General features: G+C 46.3%; 1 protein-coding gene across 1 annotated transcript; it reads left to right on the top strand.

Annotated features, from left to right (window-relative positions):
• The first annotated feature begins 1,096 nt into the window (after nucleotides 1–1,096).
• Nucleotides 1,097–25,472, top strand: cdk5 (cyclin dependent kinase 5). The gene is made up of 12 exons (XM_060823946.1): nucleotides 1,097–1,198; nucleotides 2,524–2,612; nucleotides 3,786–3,853; nucleotides 4,539–4,599; nucleotides 8,736–8,792; nucleotides 8,923–9,018; nucleotides 9,385–9,459; nucleotides 13,223–13,319; nucleotides 14,048–14,117; nucleotides 16,293–16,353; nucleotides 17,403–17,483; nucleotides 23,775–25,472. The coding sequence occupies exons 1-12, from the start codon at nucleotides 1,162–1,164 to the stop codon at nucleotides 23,859–23,861; spliced, it is 879 nt and encodes a 292-aa protein (XP_060679929.1). The 5' UTR covers nucleotides 1,097–1,161; the 3' UTR covers nucleotides 23,862–25,472.
• The last annotated feature ends 1,439 nt before the right edge of the window (nucleotides 25,473–26,911 follow it).

Raw genomic sequence — 26,911 nt, 5'->3', positions numbered from 1 at the left:
CAACTCTACTTTCAAGGAGCTATGAACCTGTACTCCAAGGTCTCTTTGTTCAGCAACACTCCCTAGGACCTTACCATTAAGTGTATAAGTCCTGCTAAGATTTGCTTTCCCAAAATGCAGCACCTTGCATTTATCTGAATTAAACTCCATCTGCCATTTCTCAGCCCATTGGCCCATCTGGTCCAGATCCTGTTGTAATCTGAGGTAATCCTCTTCGCTGTGCACTACACCTCCAATTTTGGTGTCATCTGCAAACTTACTAACTGTACCTCTTATGCTCGCATCCAAATCATTTATGTTAATGACAAACAGTAGAGGACCCAGCACCGATCCTTGTGGCAATCCACTGGTCACAGGCCTCCAGTCTGAAAAACAACCCTCCACCACAACCTTCTATCTTCTACCTTTGAGCCAGTTCTGTATCCAAATGGCTGGTTCTCCCTGTATTCCATGAGATCTAACCTTGCTAACCAGTCTCCCATGGGGAACCTTGTCAAACGCCTTACTGAAGTTCATATAGATCACGGGCCGGGTGATGGCGCTGTGACTGGGTGGTGCTGTGGGTCCTCTGGGCCGGGCGGTGGCGCTGTGAGTGGGTGGTGCTTTGGGTCCTCCAGGCCGGGCGGTGGCGCTGTGACCGGATGGTGCTGTTGCTCATCCGGGCCGGGCAGTGGCGCTGTGAGCGGGATGTGGTGTGGGTCCTCCGGGCCGGGCGGTGGCGCTGTGAGTCCTCTGGGCCGGGCGAAGGTGCTGTGGGTCCTCCGGGCCGGGCGGTGGCGCTGTGGGTCCTCCGGGCCGGGCGGTGGCGCTGTGAGCGGGTGGCGCTGTGGGTCCTCCGGGCCGGGCGGTGGCGCTGTGGGTCCTCCGGGCCGGGCGGTGGCGCTGTGAGCGGGTGGCGCTGTGGGTCCTCCGGGCCGGGCGGTGGCGCTGTGGGTCCTCCGGGCCGGGCGGTGGCGCTGTGGGTCCTCCGGGCCGGGCGGTGGCGCTGTGACCGGGCGGTGGCGCTGTGGGTCCTCCGGGCCGGGCGGTGGCGCTGTGGGTCCTCCGGGCCGGGCGGTGGCGCTGTGGGTCCTCCGGGCCGGGCGGCGGCGCTGTGGGTCCTCCGGGCCGGGCGGTGGCGCTGTGGGCCGGTTTCCCGCCGCTCAGTGCTGAGCCGCCGAGATGCAGAAATACGAGAAACTGGAAAAAATCGGTGAAGGTAAAGGCGGCGGGAGAGGGGCCGAGTGTCCGGTTGGGGAGGGGGAGGGAGAGGGTAGAGCATCGGCCCGTCGCTGTGATGCTGGCCGCCCACCTCTTCCCGGAGAAGGAGGGGCCCGATTCCCAGGATCCTGGGCCCGGCCCCGGACTCCGCACCGTCCAGAGGGGAATCCGGCCCTGGCCTGGAGCCCGACTGACCCTCAGCACTGACCCTCCCACAGTGCCGCACTCCCTCAGCACTGACCCTCCGACAGTGCGGCACTCCCTCAGCACTGACCCTCCGACAGTGCGGCACTCCCTCAGCACTGACCCTCCGACAGTGCGGCACTCCCTCAGCACTGACCCTCCGACAGTGCGGTACTCCCTCAGCACTGACCCTCCGACAGTGCGGTACTCCCTCAGCACTGACCCTCCGACAGTGCCCACTCCCTCAGCACTGACCCTCCGACAGTGCCCACTCCCTCAGCACTGACCCTCCGACAGTGCCCACTCCCTCAGCACTGACCCTCCGACAGTGCGGCACTCCCTCAGCACTGACCCTCCGACAGTGCCCACTCCCTCAGCACTGACCCTCCGACAGTGCGGTACTCCCTCAGCACTGACCCTCCGACAGTGCCCACTCCCTCAGCACTGACCCTCCGACAGTGCCCGCTCCCTCAGCACTGACCCTCCGACAGTGCCCACTCCCTCAGCACTGACCCTCCGACAGTGCGGCGCTCCCTCAGCACTGACCCTCCGACAGTGCGGCACTCCCTCAGCACTGACCCTCCGACAGTGCGGCACTCCCTCAGCACTGACCCTCCGACAGTGCCCGCTCCCTCAGCACTGACCCTCCGACAGTGCGGCGCTCCCTCAGCACTGACCCTCCCACAGTGCCCACTCCCTCAGCACTGACCCTCCGACAGTGCGGTACTCCCTCAGCACTGACCCTCCGACAGTGCCCACTCCCTCAGCACTGACCCTCCGACAGTGCCCGCTCCCTCAGCACTGACCCTCCGACAGTGCCCACTCCCTCAGCACTGACCCTCCGACAGTGCGGCGCTCCCTCAGCACTGACCCTCCGACAGTGCGGCACTCCCTCAGCACTGACCCTCCGACAGTGCGGCACTCCCTCAGCACTGACCCTCCGACAGTGCGGCACTCCCTCAGCACTGACCCTCCGACAGTGCGGCGCTCCCTCAGCACTGACCCACTGAGGTTGCAGGAGTTTTTCTCTGTTCTCTCTCTGAACCCTCTGCATCTCTATGTTCAGGTTAAAAACATGACGCTGTTTACTTGAAATGGAAATTGTAAATGTGGAAGCGGTTGTGTTTCCTTTCCCCTCAGGAACATATGGCACCGTCTTTAAGGCAAAAAACAGAGAAACCCATGAAATTGTTGCTTTGAAAAGAGTGCGTCTGGATGATGACGATGAGGTAAATCTGATCTCAGATCTGCACCAGAATACTGCAAGCAGCTGCTTATAAAGTTAATTATTTGATGGGTCGACAGGATGGAGAGATTGCAGCTAAACAGGATGTTTATTCATTAGAGTTTAGAAGGATGAGGATCGATCTCTTGAAACGTAGAAATCTTTGAGGGGGTTTGACAAGGTAGACGTTGAGAAAGTGTTTCCCCCAGTAGGGTAACCTCAAAATTGGAGACGTGTTTACAGAATTGGGACATTCTTTTAAAACAAATGTGAATAAGATTTTTTTTTCTTCTAGAAGGGAAGGGACACCTGGAATTCTGTACCCTGGTGGATAGACCAGTGAGGAGTTAGATAGATGCTTGAACTGTCAGGGAGTTCACAGCTATGCAGAGCTGACATGAGAGATGAGGCCTGGGCAGATCAGCCATGATCTTGTTGAATGACAGGACAGGCTTCAGGGCCTGAGTGGTCTTCTCCTACTTCATATCTTCTCCTGTTCAGTTGCATACGTCAAAAGTAGTATCATTTGGCATTGCTGTCTTAGACATCGGTTAGGCTACTGTTGGAATATTACTTGCAATTCTGGTCTCCCTCCTATAGGAAGCATGTTGTGAAACTTGAAAGGGTTCAGAAAAGATCTACAAGGATGTTGCCAGGGTTGGAGGATTTGAGCTACAGGGAGAGGCTGAATAGGCTAGGGCTGTTTTCCCTGGAGCATTGGAGGCTGGGGGTTGACCTTTATAGACATTTATAAAATCATGAGGAGCGTGGATAGGGTAAATAGACAAGGTCTTTTCCCTGGGTTGGGAGAGTCCAGAACTAGAGGGCATAGGTTTAGCATGAGAGGGGAAAGATATAAAAGGGACCTGAGGGGCAACACTTTCACACAGAGGGTGGTGTGTGTATGGAATGAGCTGCCAGAGGAAGTGGTGGAGGCTGGTACAACTACAGCAGTTAAAAGGCACCTCAATGGGTATATGAATACGAAGGGTTTAGAGGGATATGGGCCAAGTGCTGGCAAATGGGACTACATTAGTTTAGGATATCTGGTCGGCATGGATGAGTTGGACTGTCGGGTCTGTTTCTGTGTGCATCTGAGTCTTTCTGTGATTAACCCTCTGACATTAGGAACCTGTAGCCGCTGTATTTAATTCTGTCTTCATTCTGTTTATGTTAGGGTGTCCCAAGCTCAGCTCTGCGGGAAATCTGCCTTCTGAAAGAGCTGAAACATAAAAATATTGTGAGGTAAGACAGGCATTTGCCACAGACACCCACAATCTGTTGCAGTCTCTGTGCTGAGGGCCTGAGGTTTGTTATGTTTTTGTGCCGTACTGGAACACTCTGACTCGAGGGCACCAGTGACCATAGAAACAATAGTTTCTGACACAGTTAGGAGGAGGGCGGTCTCTGTTTTCAACACACTGGGTTCAAAAGACTGTGGAGCCAGAATTGGGCTGATCTAAAAAAAAATTTTTCTAATCAGTCTGTTTAGAGATGTTATGACGTACCTCTGGAGAAGGTGGGATGAGAATCTGGAGTTCCTGGTCCAGAGACAGGGGCAATACCACAGGAGTGCCCAATGGAGATGGTGGGGATTGAACCCAGCACCTCAAGGATTGGGCTAAGGGGGCTGGGTCAGACAAGACTGAGGAATCACAGGGCAGGGTTCGGGGACATTTGCAAAATTCCAGGTACTGTTTGAGAATTCTTGAGCAAAGGTGAGTGGGCGTAGTTCAGGAAGTGGGGATTAACCCTGGGGCAAGATTCAGTGGGAGCCACCTCCTGCTGGTTATTACTCATGTTGAGCCAGTTGTATTTGTTGTAAAAGTTGGGATCAAACATCATGCCCACAGCAACACTTAATTTCTGAAGCATTCGTTCTGCAGCCAGGGAGAATTAATCTGATCAGAATTTTCTTTTTCCTCTGAAGGTTACATGATGTCCTGCACAGTGATAAGAAGCTGACTCTTGTGTTTGAGTATTGTGACCAGGTAACTACAGATCCCTGCAACAGCCTCCAACTCCAACAGACAGTAACAGAGTGAGTTAAAGGCTGGGCTGTCATACACGGTAGGGGGGGGGGGCTTTACATACAGAATCACAGATGCTAAGGAGTAAGTTACAGCCTGAAATGTAATTGAACGTTCCAGAACATAGAACATAGAAAAATACAGCGCAGTACAGGTCCTTTGGCCCTCGATGTTGCGTCGATCCAAGCCCACCTAACCTACACTAGCCCACTATCCTCCATATGCCTATCCAATGCCCGTTTAAATGCCCATAAAGAGGGAGAGTCCACCACTGCTACTGGCAGGGCATTCCATTAACTCATGACTCGTTGAGTAAAGAATCTACCCCTAACATCTGTCCTATACCTACCACCCCTTAATTTAAAGCTATGCCCTCTCGTAATAGCTGACTCCATACGTGGAAAAAAGTTCTCATGGTCAACCCTATCTAAACCCCTCATCATCTTGTACACAATGTATTCATGTAAATAGAAAATAGATGCCATAAGATTAAGTCACCGATTGGAATCAAATCTAGAGGTTTTAAAATATGCAGGATTGACGTCTAGTTTGGTAACTACTTGAGGGATCCAGGAGTTTATATTTAGAATTTGACTATTTGATTTTATTTCTCCACGTTTTTGATTGTGGGCTGAAATGGGAAAAGAACTGTTTTAAAAATAGCGGATTGTGAAAGAGGTTGCTGCGCTTTTTAAAAGCAAGGTACCAACATTCGTCCTTGCTGTTCACATTGCTGCTTTGTCAACAGTGCGGAGAGGTTAGTGCAGGCAGACTGGAGCCAGCGAGTGTGTCCAAATCGGGGTTTGTCTCGCAATGAATAGCTGATTAGCCTGTGAATTAGAACCCGTTGTTGATGACTGCCTGTCAGCAACTATATGATTGTCTCCCAAGTCACTCAATAAATTGGGATGTGAACAACATCGCCAAAAGCCTTCAAACCTCTAAAACTGGAGCTGGGGTCTTTCCTCTCTTCAGTAAGAAATATCTAAATCCCAAAGAAAGCCTTTGTTGATTTTCCTTTGGTAGTTGTGGCTTTTTACCAGTAAGTCAGAGACTTTATAATTTATGAAGCAGTTGCTCTGTGCCTCCTGTAAGCAAATGCAAAGTTGCTGGAGAAGACAGATTGAGAAGCAGCAAGTCCTGATATGCGAAAAGGATTGTCTCAGTGAACCCTATGCACAGGAACCAGTGAACTCCCTTCCCTGTCTTTCCATCCAGCCACATCAGCCTTTGCTGTTATTCCATCCACCCTTGTACCATTTATTTTTAATCATCTGTGTTGTGTGTAAAAGACGTTTTATAAGGAGGTTAGAGTTTCAATTGGGAGACTTTTATGTTGATAGTTCATGGATTTTAACAGCTGATAAATAACTATTTATTTGTAACAGCCATTCTCAAAGTGCAGAAACATGTCCCCATTTTTTGTTAGCCTGGGTCCAAGTGACAGTAAATTGGGGAATCTTGTGTACTTTAATAAAATCTTTAATCTTTGTGATTTCCCCTGGGCTAGTGGGGCTTGATTTCCATTGCAGTATCCCAGTGAGGCAAGGAGTGAGTTATAGTCCTGAATCACATTGAGGGGTTTGAGGTCATTATATTGAAATACTTGGGACAGACTTATAGATTGGGATATGCAGAGACATGACTGCACAGTGTCCAGTTCGGGGTAAAAGGAGAACCAAAAGGAATATTCAGCTTTATTTCAGAGGGAATGGATATGAATGGAGGGAGGTTTTGCTAAAACCCTGTAAGGCACCAATCAAACCAGAACTGGAATCTGGAGAACAGTCTTGGGAATTTTAGGAAAGATATTGTGGCATTGGGGGCAGTCCAGAGAAGGTTCACTAGGCTCCTACCAGTGTGATGGGAGTGTCGATGTGAGGAGAGGTTGAGTAGATGTTCATTGGAGTTTAGGAGAATGAAAGGTGAGCTTATTGAAATGTACCAGATTCTTAGGGGACTTGACAGGGGAGACAAGGAAAGTTTAGTTTCCTTTTGTGGGAGGATCCAGGACCTGAGGGTGTAATCTCAGAGTAAGGGGTTGCACATTTAATACAGAGCTGAGGAGGAATTTCTTCTCTGAGGGGAGTGAATCTGCAGAATTCTTTACCACAGAGGGCTGTGGAGACTGGATCATTAAGTATATTAACAACATCTTGAACAAGGGGGCAACATTTGCTATCCTCCAGTCTTCTGGCACTATTCCTGTTGACAGTGATGACATAAAGATCAAAGCCAAAGGCTCTGCAATCACCTCCCTGGCTTCCCAGAGAATCCCAGGATAAATCCCATCCAGTCCGGGGACTTATCTATTTTTACACTTTCCAGAATTGCTAACATCTCCTTGTGAACCTCAATTCCGTCCGGCCTAGTAGCCTATATATCAGTAGTCTCCTCAACAGCATTGTGGTTTCCAATGTGAATACTGACAAAAAATGTTCATTTAGCACTTCTCCATCTCCTCGGACTCTACGCACAACTTCCCGCTACTATTGTTAATCTTTGTGGAGTCATTCTTTTATTCCTGATATACCTATAGAAAGCTTTAGGGTTTTCCTTAATCCTATCCGCCAACAACTTCTCATGTCCCTTCCTGGCTCCTCTTAGTTCTCTCCTTAGGTCTCTCCTGGCTAACCTTTACCTCTCACATGCCCTAATTAAGCCTTCACATCTCATCCTAACCTAAGTCTTTTTCTTTCTTTCTTATGACAAGAGATTCAACTTCTTTAGTAAACCACAGCTCCCTCGCTCAACCACTCCTTCCCTGCCTGGCAGGTACATACTTATTAAGGACCTGCAGTAGCTGTTTCTTGACTAAGCTCCACATTTCAAGCGTATCCATCCCCTGCCGTTTCCTTTCCAATCCTATGCATCCTAAATCTCACCTAATCACATCATCATTGCCTTTCCCCATGCAATAACTCTTGTCCTTCTGTATATCCTTTTCCATCACTAAAGTAAACATTACTGAATTGTGGTCACTATCACCAAAGTGCTTGCCTACCTCCAAATCTAACACCTAGCTAAGTTCATTAGCTACTCAGTACCAAATCCAAGGTGGCCTCCCTCCTTCTTGGCTTGTCTACATACTGTGTCAGAAAACCATTCTGCACAAATTTGTCAAAAATTGGCTCATCTAAGTACTCGAACTATAGTACATCCTATCAATATTTGAAAAGTTAAAGTCCCCCATAACAACTACCCTGTTACTCTCACTCCTAACCAGAATTATCTTTGCTATCCTTTCCTCTACATCCCTGGAACAAATCGGAGGCCTGTAGAAAACTCCCAACAAGGTGACCTCTCCTTTCCTGTTTCTAACCTCAGCCCAAACTACCTCAGTAGACGAGTCCTCAAACTTCCTTTCTGACATCGTAATACTGTCCTTGACTAACAATGCCACACCTCCCCCTTCTTTTATCACCTTTTCTGTTCTTACTGAAACATCTAAACCCCGGAACCCACAACAACCATTCCTGTCCCTGCTCTATCCATGTCCCCAAAATGGCCATAACATCAATGTCCCAGGTACCAACCCATGCTGCAAGTTCACCCACCTTAGTCCGGATGCTCCTAGCGTAGAAGTAGACACACTTCAAACCACCTTGCTGTTTGCCGGTGAACTCTTGTGACTTTGAAACCATATTTCTGACCTCACTACTCTCAACATCCTGGACACTGGAACTACAATTCAGGTTCCCATCCCCCTGCTGAATTAGTTTAAACCCTCCCGAAGAGCATTTGCAAACTTCCCCTCAGGATATTGGTACCGTTGTGGTTGATCTGTAGACCATCCTGTTTGTAGAGGTCCCACCTACCCCAGAATGAGCCCCAAATCCAGGTATCCGAAACATTCCCTCCTGCAGCATTCCTGTAGCCACGTGTTCAACTCCTCTCTCTCCCTATTCCTCACCTCACTAGCATGGGGCATGGGCAACAAACCAGAGATGGTGCTCTGTGTTCCAGCACTAAGCTTCCACCCTAGCTCCCTGATTTTCTGTCTTAAACCCCCATTCCTTTTCCTACCGATGTTGTTTTGTGGATGGGTCTCTTGTAAGTACAGTTCTTACAGTCTCACCTCTTGAACTTTATGACAGGATTTGAAGAAGTATTTTGACAGCTGCAATGGAGACCTGGATCCTGAGATTGTGAAGGTAAATGCATTCTCTTTTATATCCGTTGGGGACTGTGTATTTGAGAAACTGATACGTTGTCCTATCAAACACTTCCTGGGCAAACTTGTCTATCTTTAATCTTGCAATTTCTTTTGTTGTTTTCCTGCAGTCGTTTATGTATCAGTTACTGAAGGGTTTGGCATTCTGTCACAGCAGGAACGTGCTGCACAGAGACCTGAAACCACAAAACCTCCTGATCAACAGGGTGAGTCTGAGTGGACAGCAAAGACCATCAGAATCAGAAAGACCCTCATGAGGGGCATGGAGGCTTTTGCGAAGGGCTGCACAAAATTCGTGAGATGCTCAGAGGAACTACTGTGACCCTGAGATACTGCTCGATGTACAAGCCCTTCAGAGGGATGTGTAGACAAGATGTTAATGGTCTACGGGGTGCCCTCCCTCTGGGGCTGAGAAATCTGCTGTCTGTCCTGGGAAGCCTTGTGGGATGGAAGGGGGTGTCTGTTCTGGGAAATCTCCGTTAGGAGAGGCTGGCAGTGATGTCTGTGAGAATTGTAAGTCAGTATCGCTGTGTTATTATTGTACTTCTGTGCTGTCTGTTACCCTCTGACAGAACGGTGAGCTGAAGCTGGCTGATTTTGGGCTTGCTCGAGCGTTTGGAATCCCTGTCCGATGTTACTCTGCAGAGGTAGGAGAACAATTTCAAGTCACCTTCCCAGACTCTTCTCATAAACTGTCAGAATAAAGCTGGATCCCAAAGACATAACAGCTCTGTAACTGCACGTCAAAGCACCTTTCCTATTTGTTGATACTTGCTAGTGTGACATCAGGCTGGGTAGTTTTCAATCTCAAATATTCTCACCGAGCCTCCTTTCAGTAAAGGTGAGGAAGAGGGATTTGCCCCTCCAAGCCCACCTCTCTGATCTGTTTATATCTTCTAGTTTGCTTTGGAAACTGGTACAGGGGTAATTTCTGCTGCTTAGGGTCTGCCTGACCCACTGTGTGTCACCATAATGAGCCACGAGATGTTGTCCTACTTCTGTTATGACATATTTTAATAAAATTGCATTTAATCCCTATTGCTTTTTTAGTTCTCCTACAAAAGTAAACAGCTTCAAATTTTCTCACGTTATACTTGCCTGCCGGATTTCTGCTCACTCACCCAACCTATCTTTAACCGTCTGCAACTTTCTTGACTTCTGCACAATTTGCAATGGACTTTCCTGCCTCTTTCGGTGTTGTCTGCCTTCACACGCTCGGCTAAGTAATTGATGTAAATTGTCGAAGTTTTCGGGCCCAGCACAGACCCCTGTGGTATTCCCCATGTCACATTCTCCCATTCAAACAAAAATGTTTTTTTTTAATTCACACGTGGCATTGCTGACTGGGTCAGTGTCTTTCATTGGCTGTGTGAAGGTGGTGGGCTGCTGCTGCTTTCAGACTTTCTAACAATTCTTACAACTCCTGGTATCCAGACATAGGAGAAAGTGAGGACAGCAGATGCTGGAGGTCAGGGTCGAAGAGTATGGTGCTGGAAAAGCACAGCCGGTCAGGCAGCATCCGAGGAGCAGGAGAGATGATGTTTCGAGCATGAGCTGTTCATCAGGCATGGGCTGGGGGTTGCTGGCAAGATGGATGAAAGGAGGCTGGGGGCAAGGTAGCTGAGAATGTGATAGGTAGATGAAGGTAGGGGAGCTGATGGTCGGAGAGGAGGGTGGAGCGGATAGGTGAGAATGGAGGTGGACAGGTAGGACTGTTCGAGAGTGTGGTGCTGAGTTAGAGGGTTGGATCAGGGAAAGGATGGAGGGAGGGAAAATGGGGAAACTGATGAAATCAACGTTGATCCCGTATGGTTAGAGGTGTTCAAAGCTCCATGAACACCAACTAGCCACGAAACGACATGACCAGCTATCCTTAGTAGCCACACACGCAGATGACAAGCAGCATGGAACAACACGACTGTTATAGGACAAGCCAAACAGAGAACAGCCAGGGAATTCCTAGAGGCATGGCACTCATCCACTGATTCAATCAATAAGCACATCGACCTGGACCCAACATAGCAACCACTGCAACGGACAGCTGGAACTGACAACGGAAGCAGCAGATTCAAACCACTACAAATGCCGGAGGAAAGATCACAGAAGCGCTTCACAGGAGGCTCCCAAGCACTGAGGATGTCACCTAGACAGGGGACGAAACGTCTGCAACACAAATTCTCAGCTCGGCGAACAGAACCACAACAATGGTTAGAGTCCCAAAGCAGAAGATGAGGTGCACTTCCTCTAATCATAGGATGGTTAGAGTTTGGGATGGAAGAGGCCAAGGACTTGCATGTCCTTTGTGGAGTAGGAGGGGGTGTTGAAGTATTCAGCCACAGGCCGGTAAGATTGGTTGGTGCTTGTGTCCCAAAGATGTTCTCTGAAACGTTTTGCAAGTTGGCATCCTGTCTCCCCAATGTAGAGGAGGCCACATCGAGAGCAGCAGACACAGTAGATGATGTAGAACATTACAGCACAGTACAGGCCCTTCGGCCCTGTGTGCGTGTGTGTGGAAGTACAGCTAAATCTCTGTCAGATGTGGAAGGATCCTTTGGGGCCTAGGATGGAGTGAAGGGGCAGTGTGGGTGCAGTTTCTACACCTCTTGCGGTGGCAAAGGAAGGTTCTGGGAGTGGAGGGTGGGTTGTTGGGAGGCATTGACCTAACAAGGGAGTCACCGAGGAAATGGTCTCTCCAGAACGCAGATAGGGATGGGAGGGAAATATATCTCTGGTGGTGAGGTCTGTTTGTAGGTGGTGGAAATGGTGGAGGATGATGCATTGTATCCAGAGGGTGGTGGGTTGGAAGGTGAGGACCAGTGGGGATTCTGTCCTTGTTGTGATTGAAGGGGTGGGGTTCAAGGGCGGAGGTGTGGGAAGTGGAGGAGATACATTGGGAAGGGAAATTGTCTTTGAAAAGCGGCCATTTGGATGTTCTCTGGTGGAATTGGTCCTCCTAAGGGCAGAGGAATGGGGAGTGAGGGACAGCGTTTTTATGGGAGGTAGGGTGGGAAGATGTGCAGTTCAGGTAGCTGTGGGAGTCAGTGGGTTTGAAGTAGATGTCCGTGTTGAGTCAGTTGCTGGAAATGGAGACTGCCCTGTCGCCGCACACTTTAACTCCCCCTCCCACTCTGCCAAGGACATGCAAGTCCTGGGCCTCATCCACTGCCAAATTCTAGTCACCTGACACCTGAGGAAAAACGCCTCATCTTCTGCCTTGGGACCCTCTGATCCCCTGTGATCAATGTTGATTCACCAGTTTCCTCATTTCCCCTGCCCTCACCTTATCTGAGCTCCAACCCTCTGACTTGGCACTGCCCTCTTGAATGGTCCTATTTGTCCATCTCCATTCTCACCTCTCCACTCCACCCTTCTCTCTGGCCTATCACCATCACCCCTCACCTTCATCTCTCAATTGCATTCCCAGCTACCGCCCCGCTGCCCCAACCCCCTCCCATTTATCTCTCAGCCCCCTTGGGTCCCTGTCATTCCTGATAAAGGGCTCATGCTCACTCTCCTGCTCCTTGGATGCTGCCTGACCTGCTGTGCTTTTCCAGCACACACTTGTCGACTCTGGCATCCTGATGATATGAGTATCTGTCCCATGTTCATTGGCCAAAAGGATTCAGATAATTGATTAACAACAGAGTAGGCTAGCAGCCCCTAGGAATAAGGAATATCAACAAGTGCATGATTCAGAGGGTGGTCTTCCTCAGGGGTTGTCGTCTTCAGGTGGGAGCTGAAAATGTGTTACTGGAAAAGCGCAGCAGGTCAGGCAGCATCCAAGGAGCAGGAGAATCCTGCAGGAATCCCTTTCCTGAAGAAGGGCTCATGTCTGAAACGTCAATTCTCCTGCTCCTTGGATGCTGCCTGACCTGCTGCGCTTTTCCAGCAACACATTTTCAGCTCTGATCTCCAGCATCTGCAGTCCTCACTTTCTTCTTCAGGTGGGTCACAAGAAGACCTTGGGTAGAGTTCCCGAAAACCTTGACTAGAGAGCAGGTCGCTGCCTTCAAACTTCAGTGAAACTGATACACACTGCAGCAACAAGCTGTGTCCCTTCTGATATCATTGAACCATCCCCAGTTGCCACTGTTGTATGCTTTCTTTATCTAATTAAGTAATGTATCAAATCTAAACTGTGCTTCTTAACAAACTCAGTAAGCCATCAGAAATATGCACACATTGTGACTGCCTATAGTATTTAATCTCCCTAAAATCAGCACTCACTTTACTCCTCACCCTGCTTCCTGATTAACTGATAATTTGTTTAGGTAAAAGGTTTATTCTGCTTCTGTTTGAATCGTGATTTGGATTGGCTGGCTGTGTGCAGGATCGTTCTTTAGACACAGCTGCTGATGCCCTGATGGTGGGAGCGTGGGTCTTTCTTAACCTGTCCTTGGCTCCTTGCAGGTGGTGACGCTTTGGTATCGTCCCCCAGATGTGTTGTTTGGTGCGAAACTCTACTCCACTTCCATAGACATGTGGTCAGCTGGCTGTATATTTGCAGGTAGGTCACAGACCTGATGCATCAAACCATTTTCCACATTCATGATTCTTCTGATACCTCATTGCATTTCAACTATTTCCATTCTCCTGGCCCTGCCTCCTCCCCCTCCAGGCCAGTCCAGGAATCTCTGCTACTTGCCTGAATTAAGACTTGAACATTCCCCAACCATCACACCTTCCTCCTCCTGGTTGAGCCTGTCCTCTTGTTGAACAGTTTCCCCTTTAACTTTCCTCTCAATGGAAGGTGTGGCCATGGAATCCTGGCTAGGCCCTCGTGGTGTCTGTGCGATATATTGTACCTTCCTTGTTGCTGTCCCCTCAGGGCTCCTGACAACTCTTTCTCCAAGACATTGTTGACTTTATCGGTGTCAATTCCTGCTCTGGTCAGGAACTGGAGAAATAATCTATTTCACTCCTTTCCCAACTTTCCCTACAGCCTAAAACTCCTCACTTTTCAACCTGTCTCCTTGGTTCATTTTAGATTCCAGAAGAACTCTTTCTCTCTTCACGGATGTTGCCAGACCTGCTGAGCTTCCCCAGCATTTTGTGTTTATTTCCATTTTTACTTTGATAGATAGATACTGAGTACAACAAGTAATGAAAAGAAAATGATCCCACGGGATTAAAATGCCATTTATTAGTTTGTGTGCAGTTTGAGAATTGTTTTTATTTTGGATGAAATAATTCTTCTGGAAGCTTCCCACTAAAACAAAATGTTTTCTTTTGCAGAGTTAGCAAATGCAGGAAGGCCACTGTTCCCAGGGAATGATGTAGACGATCAGTTGAAGAGGATTTTCCGATATCCTTTTTGAACCCTGTGCTTTTGGTCATGGGGAAGATTTCAGTAAAAGTAGCAGCTTTTCTGGACATCGCATCCTGAGCTATCAGAGGAACTGAGGCCAGGACCTTGGAAGGGACGTTTAGAATTGGATGAATCAGGGTTACAATAAGTTCTGAGGAAGTTCCTAGATGAGAATGTAGGGCTTGGAGGGTTTGTGACTAAATGTTCAGCTGACAATGTTAGAGTGAAGGTATGCTTACTTGGGAAGCTGGGGGCAGAAGCATGAAGGCTGTGGGAGATGATGTACAAATAAAGGGCAGAGGGATCCATGATCAGAGAGAGGGGCTTACTACTTGGGGAGGGGGGCTCAAAGGTGTGGGTGCTTAAGGGGGGGGAATAGAGCAAGTAGGGCTGTTATGAGGAGTGGTTGAATAGCTTGGGCTTTTACTCACTGGTGTACAGAGGAACAAGAGGGGATCTGATTGTGGTAATTAAGGGGATTGATAAAGTGGACGTTGAACAGATGTTCCCCCATGTGGGACAGTCTCAAACAACAGTTTTGAACCTACCCCTGCTCACTCTGAGAGAAGGAGAAACTACTTCCCTGAGATGGTTGTGTATCTGTGGAACTCACAGTGGAGGCAGCATTAATCAGCACGTTCAAGAAAGGAATCCATATGTTTCTAATGAAAAGTGGAGTGAAGATCTCTGGGGAGCAGGCAGGACGGAGAGCTGAGACTAGGATAAGATCAACCATCACCAAATGGTTAAGCAGGCACGAAGGGCTGATTGCATATTGCCACTCCAATGAGAAGGTACGGGGATATAAAAGCAGATAGCAAGAGCTGTAAATGTGTAAAAATCAAAGGATTGATGCTGAAGAAATTAATGGGACTGAAAACAGAAATCCCCAGGGTCTGATAGTCTACATCCCAGAATGTTAAAGGAAGTGGTCATGGAAACAGTGGATGTATTGGTGGTCATGTAAGATTCTGTAGACATTGGAACAATTCCTGCAGATTGGAGGGTGGCGAATAGAGCTCTGCTATTTAAAAAGAGGAAGAAAATTTGGAAGCATCTTACCTGTGGATCCAGTGGACTAGTAATCCACAACCCCAGCTTAATGGTATCCAGATCTGAGTTTGAGTCCCATCGTGGCAGATGAATTTGCATTCAGTAACATTTAGAATTGAAAGCTCGCCGTTATTGTTGCTGTAAAGCTCCGTCTGGATCAGTGATATCCTTGGGGAAAGAAACTGCCACCTTTTTGCCTAGTCTGACCTACATGTGGGTTTAAGGGCAGTTGGGTTTGGATAACAAATGCTGACACTGGGACTGAAAACTGAGAAAAACAGCCAACAGCCTTTCAGAACCACTTTCAAACAGAAGGTGGTGGGGAAATGTGGAACTCTCATCCATGAACGTCAGTTGTTAATTTTAAATTTGGGATTGATATATTTTTTAACTGAAATTATTGAGGGAAAGGTCAGCACATACAGTTAGCTCACAGAACAGCCATGATGTCTGTGCAGTGTGGAACAATTCTGAGTTAAATAACCCTGCCCAGTGCTACGTTACAGAGTGACTGAGGTTGACACTGGTGAACGTATCTACAGTCAGCTGTGAAACTGAGGCACAGAGTTATTGGATAATGTTTGGAGCTGGGAAGAGAGGACAGTGACAAGAGAGGAGGTGTCATGCGATACTCATCTCAGCAGATCCATCAACTCATGGGTTTCCATAGCTGGGTGAGGCAGTCAGGCAGTGAGATGGGAACGCTGGTGGTTTGTAGTGAACTCCAACAATAAGGTCTCCTCTGTGTTTGACTGTGATCAACTGTTTTAAGGCTTGGCCCAATGAGGTGGACAGTCCGGCTGAATGAAACTGGATGATTGTGAGTTTGAGTTCACGGTTAGCTTGTCCTGTTAGAAGCCATGTCTGTGTCTGTCCAGCGGCGACAGCAAGGAGCAGGATGTAAATCACAATAAGGAGAGCGTTAGATCTTGAGGTTTTATAGTGACAAGAGGAGAAACTGCTGCTGCAGATATTCTGATTATGACGAAGCTACTGTTCTCTCAGTTTCGACCAGACCCTGCCTCTCTGTCTCACACCCACGTGTGTCTCATCTCCTTCCTTATCTCTTTCCAAATCTCAATCTAACCCACTTCCCTGAATGTTCCTTAACTGTTTTACTTTGCTGGGAACCCCAACAGAGGAACAGTGGCCGTCCATGACCAAACTACCCGACTACAAGGTGAATGGAGCATTCCTACTGCAGTCAGTCTTTGTGTCCTTCTCTGAGGAGAGTTTACATTAGCACAGCAAAGCTGAAAGGATGATTCTATGTTGTGTTTAAAATTACAAAGGGATTATATCTGTGTTTGAAGCAGAGTCCATGTCTTTCTGATTGGTTGAGTGGTTGAAGGATTTGGGTTTATGGGAATTGGGATTATTGCTTGCCCATAGTTTTAGAGATTGGGGCGAGGCCAGACCTCCAAGAGACAGAAATCCAAGGCCCCCTCCCCCTCTCATCACCCCATCTCCCTGTTGGTCACCTCTTCTCCTCCTTGGCTCCTGACCTTTTCTAACCTCATTTTCCTTTGACCCCAGACCCCTGTGTCTTAGTTTGAGTCCCATTTCTCATTGTGGGATGACGTGTCTGTATTAATCACTCAGTAGCTGTGCTGGGAACTGCATGACCGATCCGAAGGTCCCTATTGGCAATCTAGAATTAATCAGAGCCTGATGAAGATCTTTTTGCCCGAAACGTTGACTCTCCTGCTCCTCTGATGCTGCCTGATCTGCTGTGCTTTTCCAGCACCACACTCTCGACTCTAATTTCCAGCATCTGCAGTCCTCACTTTCGCTCCCTTAATCAGAGCCTGGCTAATGTATTTGACGTCGTGGGGCAAGTGAGTGTCTAGAATTTATTTATGGGACGTGGGCACTGCTGGCAAGATCAGCATTTATAGACTCTCAATAGAGACAATGCTGCAGATGCTGGAGATCTGAAACAAACTCTGAGAATGCTGGAAAAACTCCAGGTCTGGCAGCATCTCTGGAGAGTGAATCAGTTGGCATTCCAAACCAGAGTCTTTTTGGACTATTTCAGCATTTATTAATGGTGCAAATGAGAATCACAAGCACTGCAGCTAGAGTGAGAATCCTGGAGAGGGGAGGGCAGGAGAGCAGGGTGTTAGACTAATTATTAATGATTTTAGTGTATGCCCACTATAAGACTCGTCCATCCAGTGTAATCTCTCGTAGGTAATTTGACATGAATCTCTGATTGTTCTTTTCCAGCCCTATCCCATGTATCCTGCAACAACATCTTTACTAAATGTTGTTCCTAAACTCAACACTACTGGACGAGACCTACTCCAGGTAAGAGATACTTTGGGTACTAAACCATTCCCATGAGAATTGAGCCATTAAAGTTGTACTTGTTAACTCCCCCAGTCTGCTCGCTCTCTGATGCAACATTTGTGTCTGATTCAGAAGCTTGAAGGTTTAAACCTCATGCAAAAGATTTTATAGAATCAAAAATATAGTTCCAGCAGAGAGGAGGCTATTTGACCATGATGTCTATGCTGTTTCTATGCAAGGGTGATTCACCTGGTCCCACACTCCCACGTTTTCTCATTTTTGTTTTCTCTTGAGATAGTTCAAAGAATGGACTCCTCCTGTGCCATTGATCAGTAGCCAGCATTGATTTCCAAAGGGAGCCAATGTTATCGAACTTGTTTAAGGTGGTGCCACACATTAGGCAACAGTAATGTGAGAGATGTAATATTTCTAATTTTCATTAAAACCTTTGATAATGTGCCTCATAATAAACTAATGAATCTGGTCAGAAAATGTGGATTCAGGACAAGTATCCAAATACTTTGTTTCCTGGCTTCAAGACTGAAAACAGAGAGGGGGAGTTTTTCAGAATGTCCACAGGAATCACACTGGGACAGCTGTTCCCATCACATTACATTAACAATATGGACTTTGGAATTAAAAATGTATTTTCTAAGTTTGGGAGAAGATTTGTTGTTATGGTTCTGTTCGCCGAGCTGGGAATTTGTGTTGCAGACGTTTCGTCCTCTGTCTAGGTGACATCCTCAGTGTGTGGGAGCCTCCTGTGAAGCGCTTCTGTGATCTTTGCTCCGGCATTTATCGTGATTTGTATCTGCCGCTTCCGGTTGTCAGTTCCAGCTGTCCGCTGCAGTGGCCGGTATATTGGGTCCAGGTCGATGTGCTTATTGATTGAATCTGTGGATGAGTGCCATGCCTCTAGGAATTTCCTGGCTGTTCTCTGTTTGGCTTGCCCTATAATAGTAGTGTTGTCCCAGTCGAATTCATGTTGCTTGTCATCTGAGTGTGTGGCTACTAAGGATAGCTGGTCTTGTCGTTTCGTGGCTAGTTGGTGTTCATGGATGCAGATCGTTAGCTGTCTTCCTATTTGACCTATGTAGTGTTTTGTGCAGTCCTTGCATGGGATTTTGTACACTACATTGGTTTTGCTCATGCTGGGTATCGGGTCCTTCGTTCTGGTGAGTTGTCTGAGAGTGGCTGTTGGTTTGTGTGCTGTTATGAGTCCTAGTGGTCGTAGCAGTCTGGCTGTCAGTTCGGAAATGCTCTTGATGTATGGTAGTGTGGCTAGTCCTTTGGGTTGCGGCATGTCCTCGTTCCGTTGTCTTTCCCTTAGCATCTGTTGATGAAATTGCACGGGTATCCGTTTTTGGCGAATACATTGTATAAGGTGTTCTTCTTCCTCTTTTTGCAGTTCTGGTATACTGCAGTGTGTTGTGGCCCTTTTGAACAGTGTTTTGATGCAACTTCTTTTGTGTGTGTTGGGGTGGTTGCTTTCGTAGTTCAGGACTTGGTCTGTGTGTGTGGCTTTCCTGTATACCTTTGTGATGAATTCTCTGTTAGGTGTTCTCTGTACCATCACGTCTAGGAATGGGAGCTGGTTGTCCTTTTCTCCCTCTCTAGTGAATCGGATTCCTGTGAGTGCGGCGTTGATGATCCGGTGTGTGTTCTCTATTTCTGTGTTTTTAATGATTACAAAGGTGTCATCCACATATCTGACCCAGAGTTTGGGTTAAATTTTTAGTAAGACTGTTCTAATCTTTGCAATACCGCTTCTGCTATGAGTCCAGAGATGGGTGAGCCCATGAGTGTGCCGTTGATTTGTTCATATATTTGGTTGTTGAATGTGAAGTGTGTTGTGAGGGACAGGCCCAGTAGTTTGAGTATGCCGTCTTTGTTGATAGGTTCCCCGTTTTGTTGTCTGTTCTGTATGTCCATCGGGTTGGCTATTGTTTCTCTGGCTAGGGTTTTGTCGATAGAGGTGAACAGTGCCGTTACATTGAATGAGACCATAGTTTCTTCCTTGTCTATGTGTATATTTCTGATGATGTCCAAGAATTCCTGTGTTGACTGTGTAGAGTGTCTGGATCCGCTGATCAGGTGTTTCAGTTTCTGTTGTAGCTCTTTCGCCAGTTTGTGTGATGATGTCCCTGGTAGTGATACTATGGGTCTGAGTGGGATGTCTGGTTTGTGTACTTGAGGTAGTCCATAGAATCTGGGGGTGTTGTTGCTTTCCGGTTTCATTCTCTGTAGGTCAGACCTGGTTATCTGTTTTTTTGTATGTTCCTCAGTGTGTTGTTTATCCTATTGGTGAGCTGTGGGGTGGGGTCAGACTCCCTCTTTTGGTAGGTGTTGGTATCTGCAAGTAGTTGTTGCGCTTTTTGGATGATGTCTGCTTTGTCCAGGATGGCCGTCATCCTGCCTTTGTCTGCTGCTAGTATGATTATGTTCTTATCGTTTCTTAGTGATTTTAGTGCTTCTTTCTCCTTAGTGTTGAGGTTGTGTGTTTGTCTTTTCCTTGTTATTAGGGGTATGATACTTTGTCCCACTGTTTGTTGTGTCTCTTCTGTCAATCCATTGTTCCTGAGTGTGCATCCTAGTGCTGCTAGGAAGTCTGCTGTCTTGGCGTCCCTGTGGTTGTAGTTGAGTCCATTGGCCTGTATTGTTCTTTCCGTGTCTGTGAGCTGTCTGTGGGAAAGGTTTCTAATCCTGGAGTGTGTTGTGGTGTCCTCTCTGTTGTGTGTTAGTTTGGCCATTTTTTCTTTTAGTGCTGTTTTTTTGCGGTGTGTGGTCCTGTTCTGTACTATGGTGACGGCCTGTTCTATGGTCCGGGTCCATTCCTGATTGGTGGTTTTTGAAATTAATGATTTTTGGCGCACAGTTTCTTGTCTGTATTTGTGAAGTCTGTTGTGTGCATCAGTAATCATTACCTGGATCATCCTGAATCCGTTCTGTCTGGCTGTGTCCCTGGCTTGTGGGTTGTTGACTGGTAGTCTGTATCTGACACATGGTGGAAGGATTCGATTCTTTCGGCATTCATGCAGGAATTGGAGTTGTTCTTATGTGGCGCTCAGGCGGTTGGCACAGGATTCCCATTTCCTGGCTTGTCTTAGTGTCTCTCGCCCATAGGTGGACAATACTACTATTATAGGACAAGCCAAACCGAGAACAGCCAGGGAATTCCTAGAGGCATGGCACTCATCCACAGATTCAATCAATAAGCACATCGACCTGGACCCAATATACCTGCCACTGCAGCGGACAGCTGGAACTGACAACCGGAAGTGGCAGGTACAAATCACTATAAATGCCGGAGGAAACATCACAGAAGCGCTTCACAGGAGGCTCCCAAGCACCGAGGATCTCACCTAGACAGGGAACAAAACGTCTGCAACACAAATTCCCACAACATGTATTTTCTAAATTTGTGGATGATATCAAATCAGAGAGACAGATAGTCAGTACTGAGCAAAACCACCCGATTACAGGAGGATTCAATAAACTTGGAAAATGGGCAAATAACCGGCAAAGGAAGTTCCACAGTAATAAATGTGAGAAAGGATGGGAAGGGCAGGCACAGACATTTAGATGGGATAGAGACACCAAGGGATCTCTGAGAACAAATACAGTGCTCACTAAAAGTTGTACCACAGGTGAGCAAGGCAATAACAAAAAGCCAAATCAAACAATAGGCTTTATTTCTAGAGGAGTAGGTTTGAAAAGTAAGAAAGTTTTTCTAAACCTGTATCAGAGATAGGTATAGTTTTAATGTCATTGCGGCTAGTAATCCAGAAGCTCAGACTAATGTTCTTGGGGAAAAGGCCCAAATCCCATGATAAGAGCTGGTGGAATGTTTAAGTTAGAACATAGAGCAACACAGCGCAGAACAGACCCCTCGGCCCTCGATGTTGCGCCGACCTGTAAACTATTCTCAGCTCGTCCCCCTACACTATCCCAAAATCATCCATGTGCTTATCCAAGGATTGTTTCAATCTCCCTAATGTGGCTGCGTTAACTACATTAGCAGGTAGTGCATTCCACGCCCTTACCACTCTCTCCGAGTAAAGAACCTGTCTCTGACATCTGTCTTAAATCTATCACCCCTCAATTTGTAGTTATGCCCCCTCATACACGCTGACATCATCATCCTAGGGAAAAGACTTTCACTGTCTACCCTATCTAATCCTCTGATCACCTTGTAAGTCTCTATCAAATCCCCCCTTGGCCGCCTTCTTTCCAATGAGAACAGACCCAACTCTCTCCGCCTTTCCTCATAAGACCTTCCCTCCAGACCAGGCAACATCCTGGTAAATCTCCTCTGCACCTTTTCCAATGCTTCCACATCCTCCTGAAATATGGGGGACCAGAACTGTACACAATATTCCAAATGTGGCCGCACCAGCGTTTTGTATAGTTGCAGCACGATATTGAGGCTCCGGATCTCAATCCCTCTATGAATGAAACCTAACACACCGTGTGCCTTCTTAACAGCACTATCCACCTGGGTGGCAACTTTCAGGGATCTATGTACCTGGACTCCAAGATCCCTCTGCACATCCACACTACCAAGAATCTTTCCATTGACCCAGTACTCTGCCTTCCTGTTATTCTTCCCAAAGTGCATCACCTCACATTTAGCTGCATTTAACTCCATTTGCCACATCTCAGCCCAATTTTGCAGTTTATCCAAGTCCCCCTGCAATCTGTAATATTCTTCCAAACTGTCCACCAACTTTAGTGTCACCTGTAAATTTATTAATCCATCCACCTGTTCCTGTGTCTAAGTCATTTATAAAAAGGACAAACGGCAGTGGTGCCAAAACAGATCCTGTGTCACACCGCTAGTAACCGGACTCCAGGCTGAATATTTTCCATCAACCACCACTCACTGCCGTCTTCCAGAAAGCCAGTTTCTAATCCAAACTGCTAAATCACCCTCAATTCCATGCCTCTGCATTTTCTCCAACAGCCTACCATGTGGAACCTTATCAAAGGCTTTATTGAAGTCCATGTACACCACGTTAACTGCTCTACCCTCCTCTCCATGTTTGGTCACCTTCTTAAAAAACTCGATGAGGTTTGTGAGACACGACCTGCCCTTGACGAAGTTCAATTAATGGATTGAGAATCGAACACTGGTTTCTAGTTGGTTGCTATAAAAACCCGTCTGGTTCACTAATATCCCTTTAGAAAAGGAAATCTGTCACCTTTGCCTGGTCTGACCTACACATGACTCTATAGTCATAGAGATGTACAGCATGGAAACAGACCCTTTGGTCCAACCCGTCCATGCCGACCAGATATCCCAACCCAATCTAGTCCCACCTGCCAACACCCGGCCCACATCCCACCAAACCCTTCCTATTCATATACCCATCCAAATGCCTCTTAAATATTGCAATTGTACCAGCTTCCACACATCCTCTGGCAGCTCATTCCATACACGTATCACCCTCTGCATGAAAAAGTTGCCCCTTAGGTCTCTTTTATATCTTTCCCCTCTCACCCTAAACCTATGCAGTCTAGTTCTGGACTCCCTGGCCCCAGGGAAAATACTTTGTCTATTTATCCTATGTAGTTTACTTTTAAATGATCTGATTGTGGTCTTCTAAATTATAAAAGGTTTTGATTGCGTGGATGCAGAGAATGTTTCCTGTTGTGGGGAAGACCAGAACCAGGGATCACCAAAATAATATAATTACCAAGAGACCTAACAGGGAATTCGGCAGAGACTCCTTTATCAAAAGGGTGGTGAGAATGTGGAACCCTGTCCCACAGATTTAAATTTAAGGAAAGATGGGAGGAGGCTTGACCAGAGCATGGACTGATTGGGCCAAATGGCCTGTTTCTGTGCTTTATATAAGATGTTGATATTTTCTGTTTGTGTACCTGCCTCCCTGTTGAATTTGTTCCTTGCTTACCTAACATTTTTCAATTTTTTTTGTGGCCCTTAACAAATTGGGATTACGTCAAAAAAAACTTGCTTGTATCAAAGTTTTCTGGAGGAATACCAGTGCAATCAATTCTGCTATAACGTGGTAGTTCCGTTCTTGTGCAATCCCCTGTTACAAGAAAATCACATAATAGCAGCACCATTTCAGCTAATGAGGCCAGAATCACATTATAACCAATACACACTTCAAAAGTTCGCGCTTTAGAAACCGTGCCCCCAATTCGTCGATCGCTTTTCAGCAGAATGACCTGTAGCTGCCCATCTTTGCAAGTTTTATCCCCTCCCCTGTGCAAGGACAGTATTTACAATTGTCCTGTTTAATGCCCTGAAATATATTTGTCCCTTTTTGTTTTTATTTACAGAATCTGTTGAAATGTAACCCAGTGCAAAGGATTTCAGCTGAAGAAGCCTTGCAGCATCCCTACTTTGCAGATTTCTGCCCCCCTTAAGGGGTAGGTGAGAGATATGGAGCTGCCTCAGTCAACCCATCTTTAATGTTAGTCAGATGGAACCAACCACAGCTCCTGCTGCCTGGACCAGCCAAAAGGACAGACAACTGGGGCTTCTGACAATGAGTGTTCTTTCTAGAAGGGTTTTTGTTAGCATTCCATTACATTTAAGAGAAGGCACTTTTTGTTTGTAAGGAATTGTGTGAAACCTGTTTGCTGTCTGTGTGCGTGTCATTGTGCACATGTCTGTGTTGTCGTTTCGTATGTCCTCATGTATCTGTCCTGCACGTATGTTTCATGGATGCAAATGTCATGTAGGTTATTGTGCAATTGTCTTTACTGGTATAATTAGATGTGAACATGCTATACAATCCTGTCTGTGTATTCATGTCTGCTCTCACTTGCTGTCCCTGTTATCATATATGTACATTCTCATGTGTGTCATTACACGTGCTTCTGTTTATCTGTATGTTAACATGGATGTTGTGGCTGTATAATTGTGTGATTAGACAGTTTTATTAATAAGGAAATAACGTGGAGTAAAGTGTTAGTGTGGAGACTAACAGAATCTCTGCTGCACACCGTTTTCTGGAGGGTTTTTTTCTTTACATTCTTTACAGCTTTATCATGAGAGAGCTTTGTTTTGGTAAACAAGTATTGTGAAATTTGAAAGTTTGCCTGCTTGCTTTGTATTCTACCTTTTTTTTAGATTAGATTAGATTCACTACAGTTCTTGTCATGATTTGGAGATGCCGGTGTTGGACTGGGGTGGGCAAAATTAAAAATCACACAACACCAGGTTATAGTCCAACATATTCCAAATAAACCTGTTGGACTATAACTTGGTGTTGTATGATTTTTAACTTTGTCTACTTTCTTGTCTGTCTTCTCAGGCTATGCATTTTTTTTGTTATTGCATAGGTATATTAGGGACTCTTTCATCTGTTATACGTGTGATTTTGTGTTTTTGACTGTTCACATATGTCCTGATGTGTATTCCTGTTTATAGTATTTTTGTTTGTTAACATGCATACTCTTGAGCACATATCGACACGTGTTTATATGTGCTTGTGTCCTTGATGGCATGTTTGTGTCTATGTTGATTTATGCTGTTTGAGTGCCCATGTTGATGCTCTCATCCCTACGTTAATGTGTGTGCCTGTGTTGAAAGGTGTACTGTGTGTTTATTCAGCACTTTTCTTTGCCAAATGTCTGTCATTGAGTAAAGTGTTTCTGTAGAGTCTGAAGTCCAGGGGTCACTGATGTAGCTCCCACTCTACATGATAACTACATGCACAATCTGATTACCCATCCTTTCTCCATAGAATAACCAATAAGGAGCTCACGCCTCCTACTTTGCTAATGTGGTGTTGCTTGCGATCCCATTGATGCACTTGTTATAATTAGGTCATCTAGTTGATACAAACACTTTTGTGTTTGTTTTTATCTATGAATGGTAGAAAAATAATCATTCAGTCTGTGGATCATAACACATTGACTGTGGATCAGATCAACTGTAGTAACAGAAAATCAAGGAGGTAGATCTTGCTGGATTACAAAACTTTATTCTTACTCAAGTGCAAAACAATTAATAAAAAAACATTTTGCTAACTCTTGTCATTGCTAAAGCTACTTTTATCCAAAGTAGGCAGAGTCTCGCTCCTAAAAGGCTTTGAAATACTTAGAATGTTGCAGTTATCTGCTGTATTAGCAGTTTATGGTGATAAAGAGAATTGTGCACAAGGCTGCAGCCAAATCTCAGAATAAAGTCTCACTCAGAGAGACTAGTGAGGCTTCTGTGATGGGACATTAATATAACCATTTAGCTAGATAATCAGTCAAAAGTGACTTTGTCATCATGAATTTGGTGACTATGCCTCATTGAAGTGAGATTGTGCCAGTAACAATAGTGGTAGATGTTTGCACTTGTGGAGATTCAAAGGGCTCAAAGAAGGACAACATCAATATGTGCTTTTGACCGATGACAGATTTTGGCTTCCAGTCTTTGCTGTCTTGTCAGTCTTTTAATTTTCTAAACACTTATTAAATACAAAGTTTGTGAGAAGATTTGTAGCTCGGGTGCTCGTTGTTATGGTTCTGTTTACCGAGCTGGGAGTTTTTCTTGCAAACATTTCGTCCCCTTTCTAGGTGACACTCATCCACAAATTCTATCAACAGAACATCAACCTAGACCCTATATACCGGCCACTGCAGCGGACAGCAACTGACAACCGGAAGCGGCAGATTCAAACCAGTATAAATACCGGAGGAATCAGCACAGAAGCGCTTCACAGGAGGCTCCCAAGCACTGAAGATGTCACCTAGAAAGGGGACGAAACATTTACAAGAAAAACTCCCAGCTCGGCAAACAGAACCACAACAACTTATTAAATTTTCAAGCCATTGGTGATACCTTTCCCTTTTTCCTTGAAATGTTTAGTCAATGAAGTGCATTTGGTAGGGAAACACCAAGCTAGTGTTTTTGTGATGTTGATTGAAAGATAAATATTGACCAGAACATCAGGAATAACCACTTTTTTTATTTGTAAAGCTGCCCTGAGATCTTTTGCATTTACTAGGACAGATGGGGGTTGGTTTAATGTCCTGTCCTAAAAGATGGCACCTTCTACAGTGCAGCAGTCTCTCTATGTTACACTGAGCAGCAGCCTGGATTGTGAGCTCAAGTTTCTGGATTTTATGATTTCAAGATGAAAAAGCAAAGCTACAGTGACTGATAGCAAAACTAGATGATCCATGTAGAGAACTAAACTGCAACCCTGGTATCAGTGTCATGCTCTCACCAACCCTGTTAATGGGGCCATGGGGGAGCAGAAGGCATAGTGGGTTGATCATTCCCCTCTGTTGTAATGTCTACCTCAATTGCTAAATGTGGTTTGAAATTGAGTTGTGTTGGTCAAATTCTAGCCAACCCATGTCAAATTGACTGATCACATGTCTGCCTCTCACTGTGCAAGCTGTGATGAACCATGTCCTACACAGACCAAAGAGGAACATGTGCCAACCCTGATCCACCTCTGCAGTAAACTGAA

Source organism: Hemiscyllium ocellatum, chromosome 4 (genome assembly GCF_020745735.1).
Source record: "Hemiscyllium ocellatum isolate sHemOce1 chromosome 4, sHemOce1.pat.X.cur, whole genome shotgun sequence".
NCBI classification, from domain to species: Eukaryota; Metazoa; Chordata; class Chondrichthyes; order Orectolobiformes; family Hemiscylliidae; genus Hemiscyllium; species Hemiscyllium ocellatum.
The sequence above is the reverse complement of the archived record's forward strand: the minus strand, read 5'-3'. Positions and strand labels throughout refer to the sequence as shown.

Excerpts from the sequence above, each read along its gene's own strand:
- cdk5 (XM_060823946.1), top strand. The coding sequence starts at position 1,162 with ATGCAGAAATACGAGAAACTGGAAAAAATCGGTGAAG. Across the intron at positions 3,854-4,538 it reads AAACATAAAAATATTGTGAG|GTTACATGATGTCCTGCACA; the intron begins GTAAGACAGGCA and ends TTTCCTCTGAAG. Across the intron at positions 8,793-8,922 it reads TGGATCCTGAGATTGTGAAG|TCGTTTATGTATCAGTTACT; the intron begins GTAAATGCATTC and ends GTTTTCCTGCAG.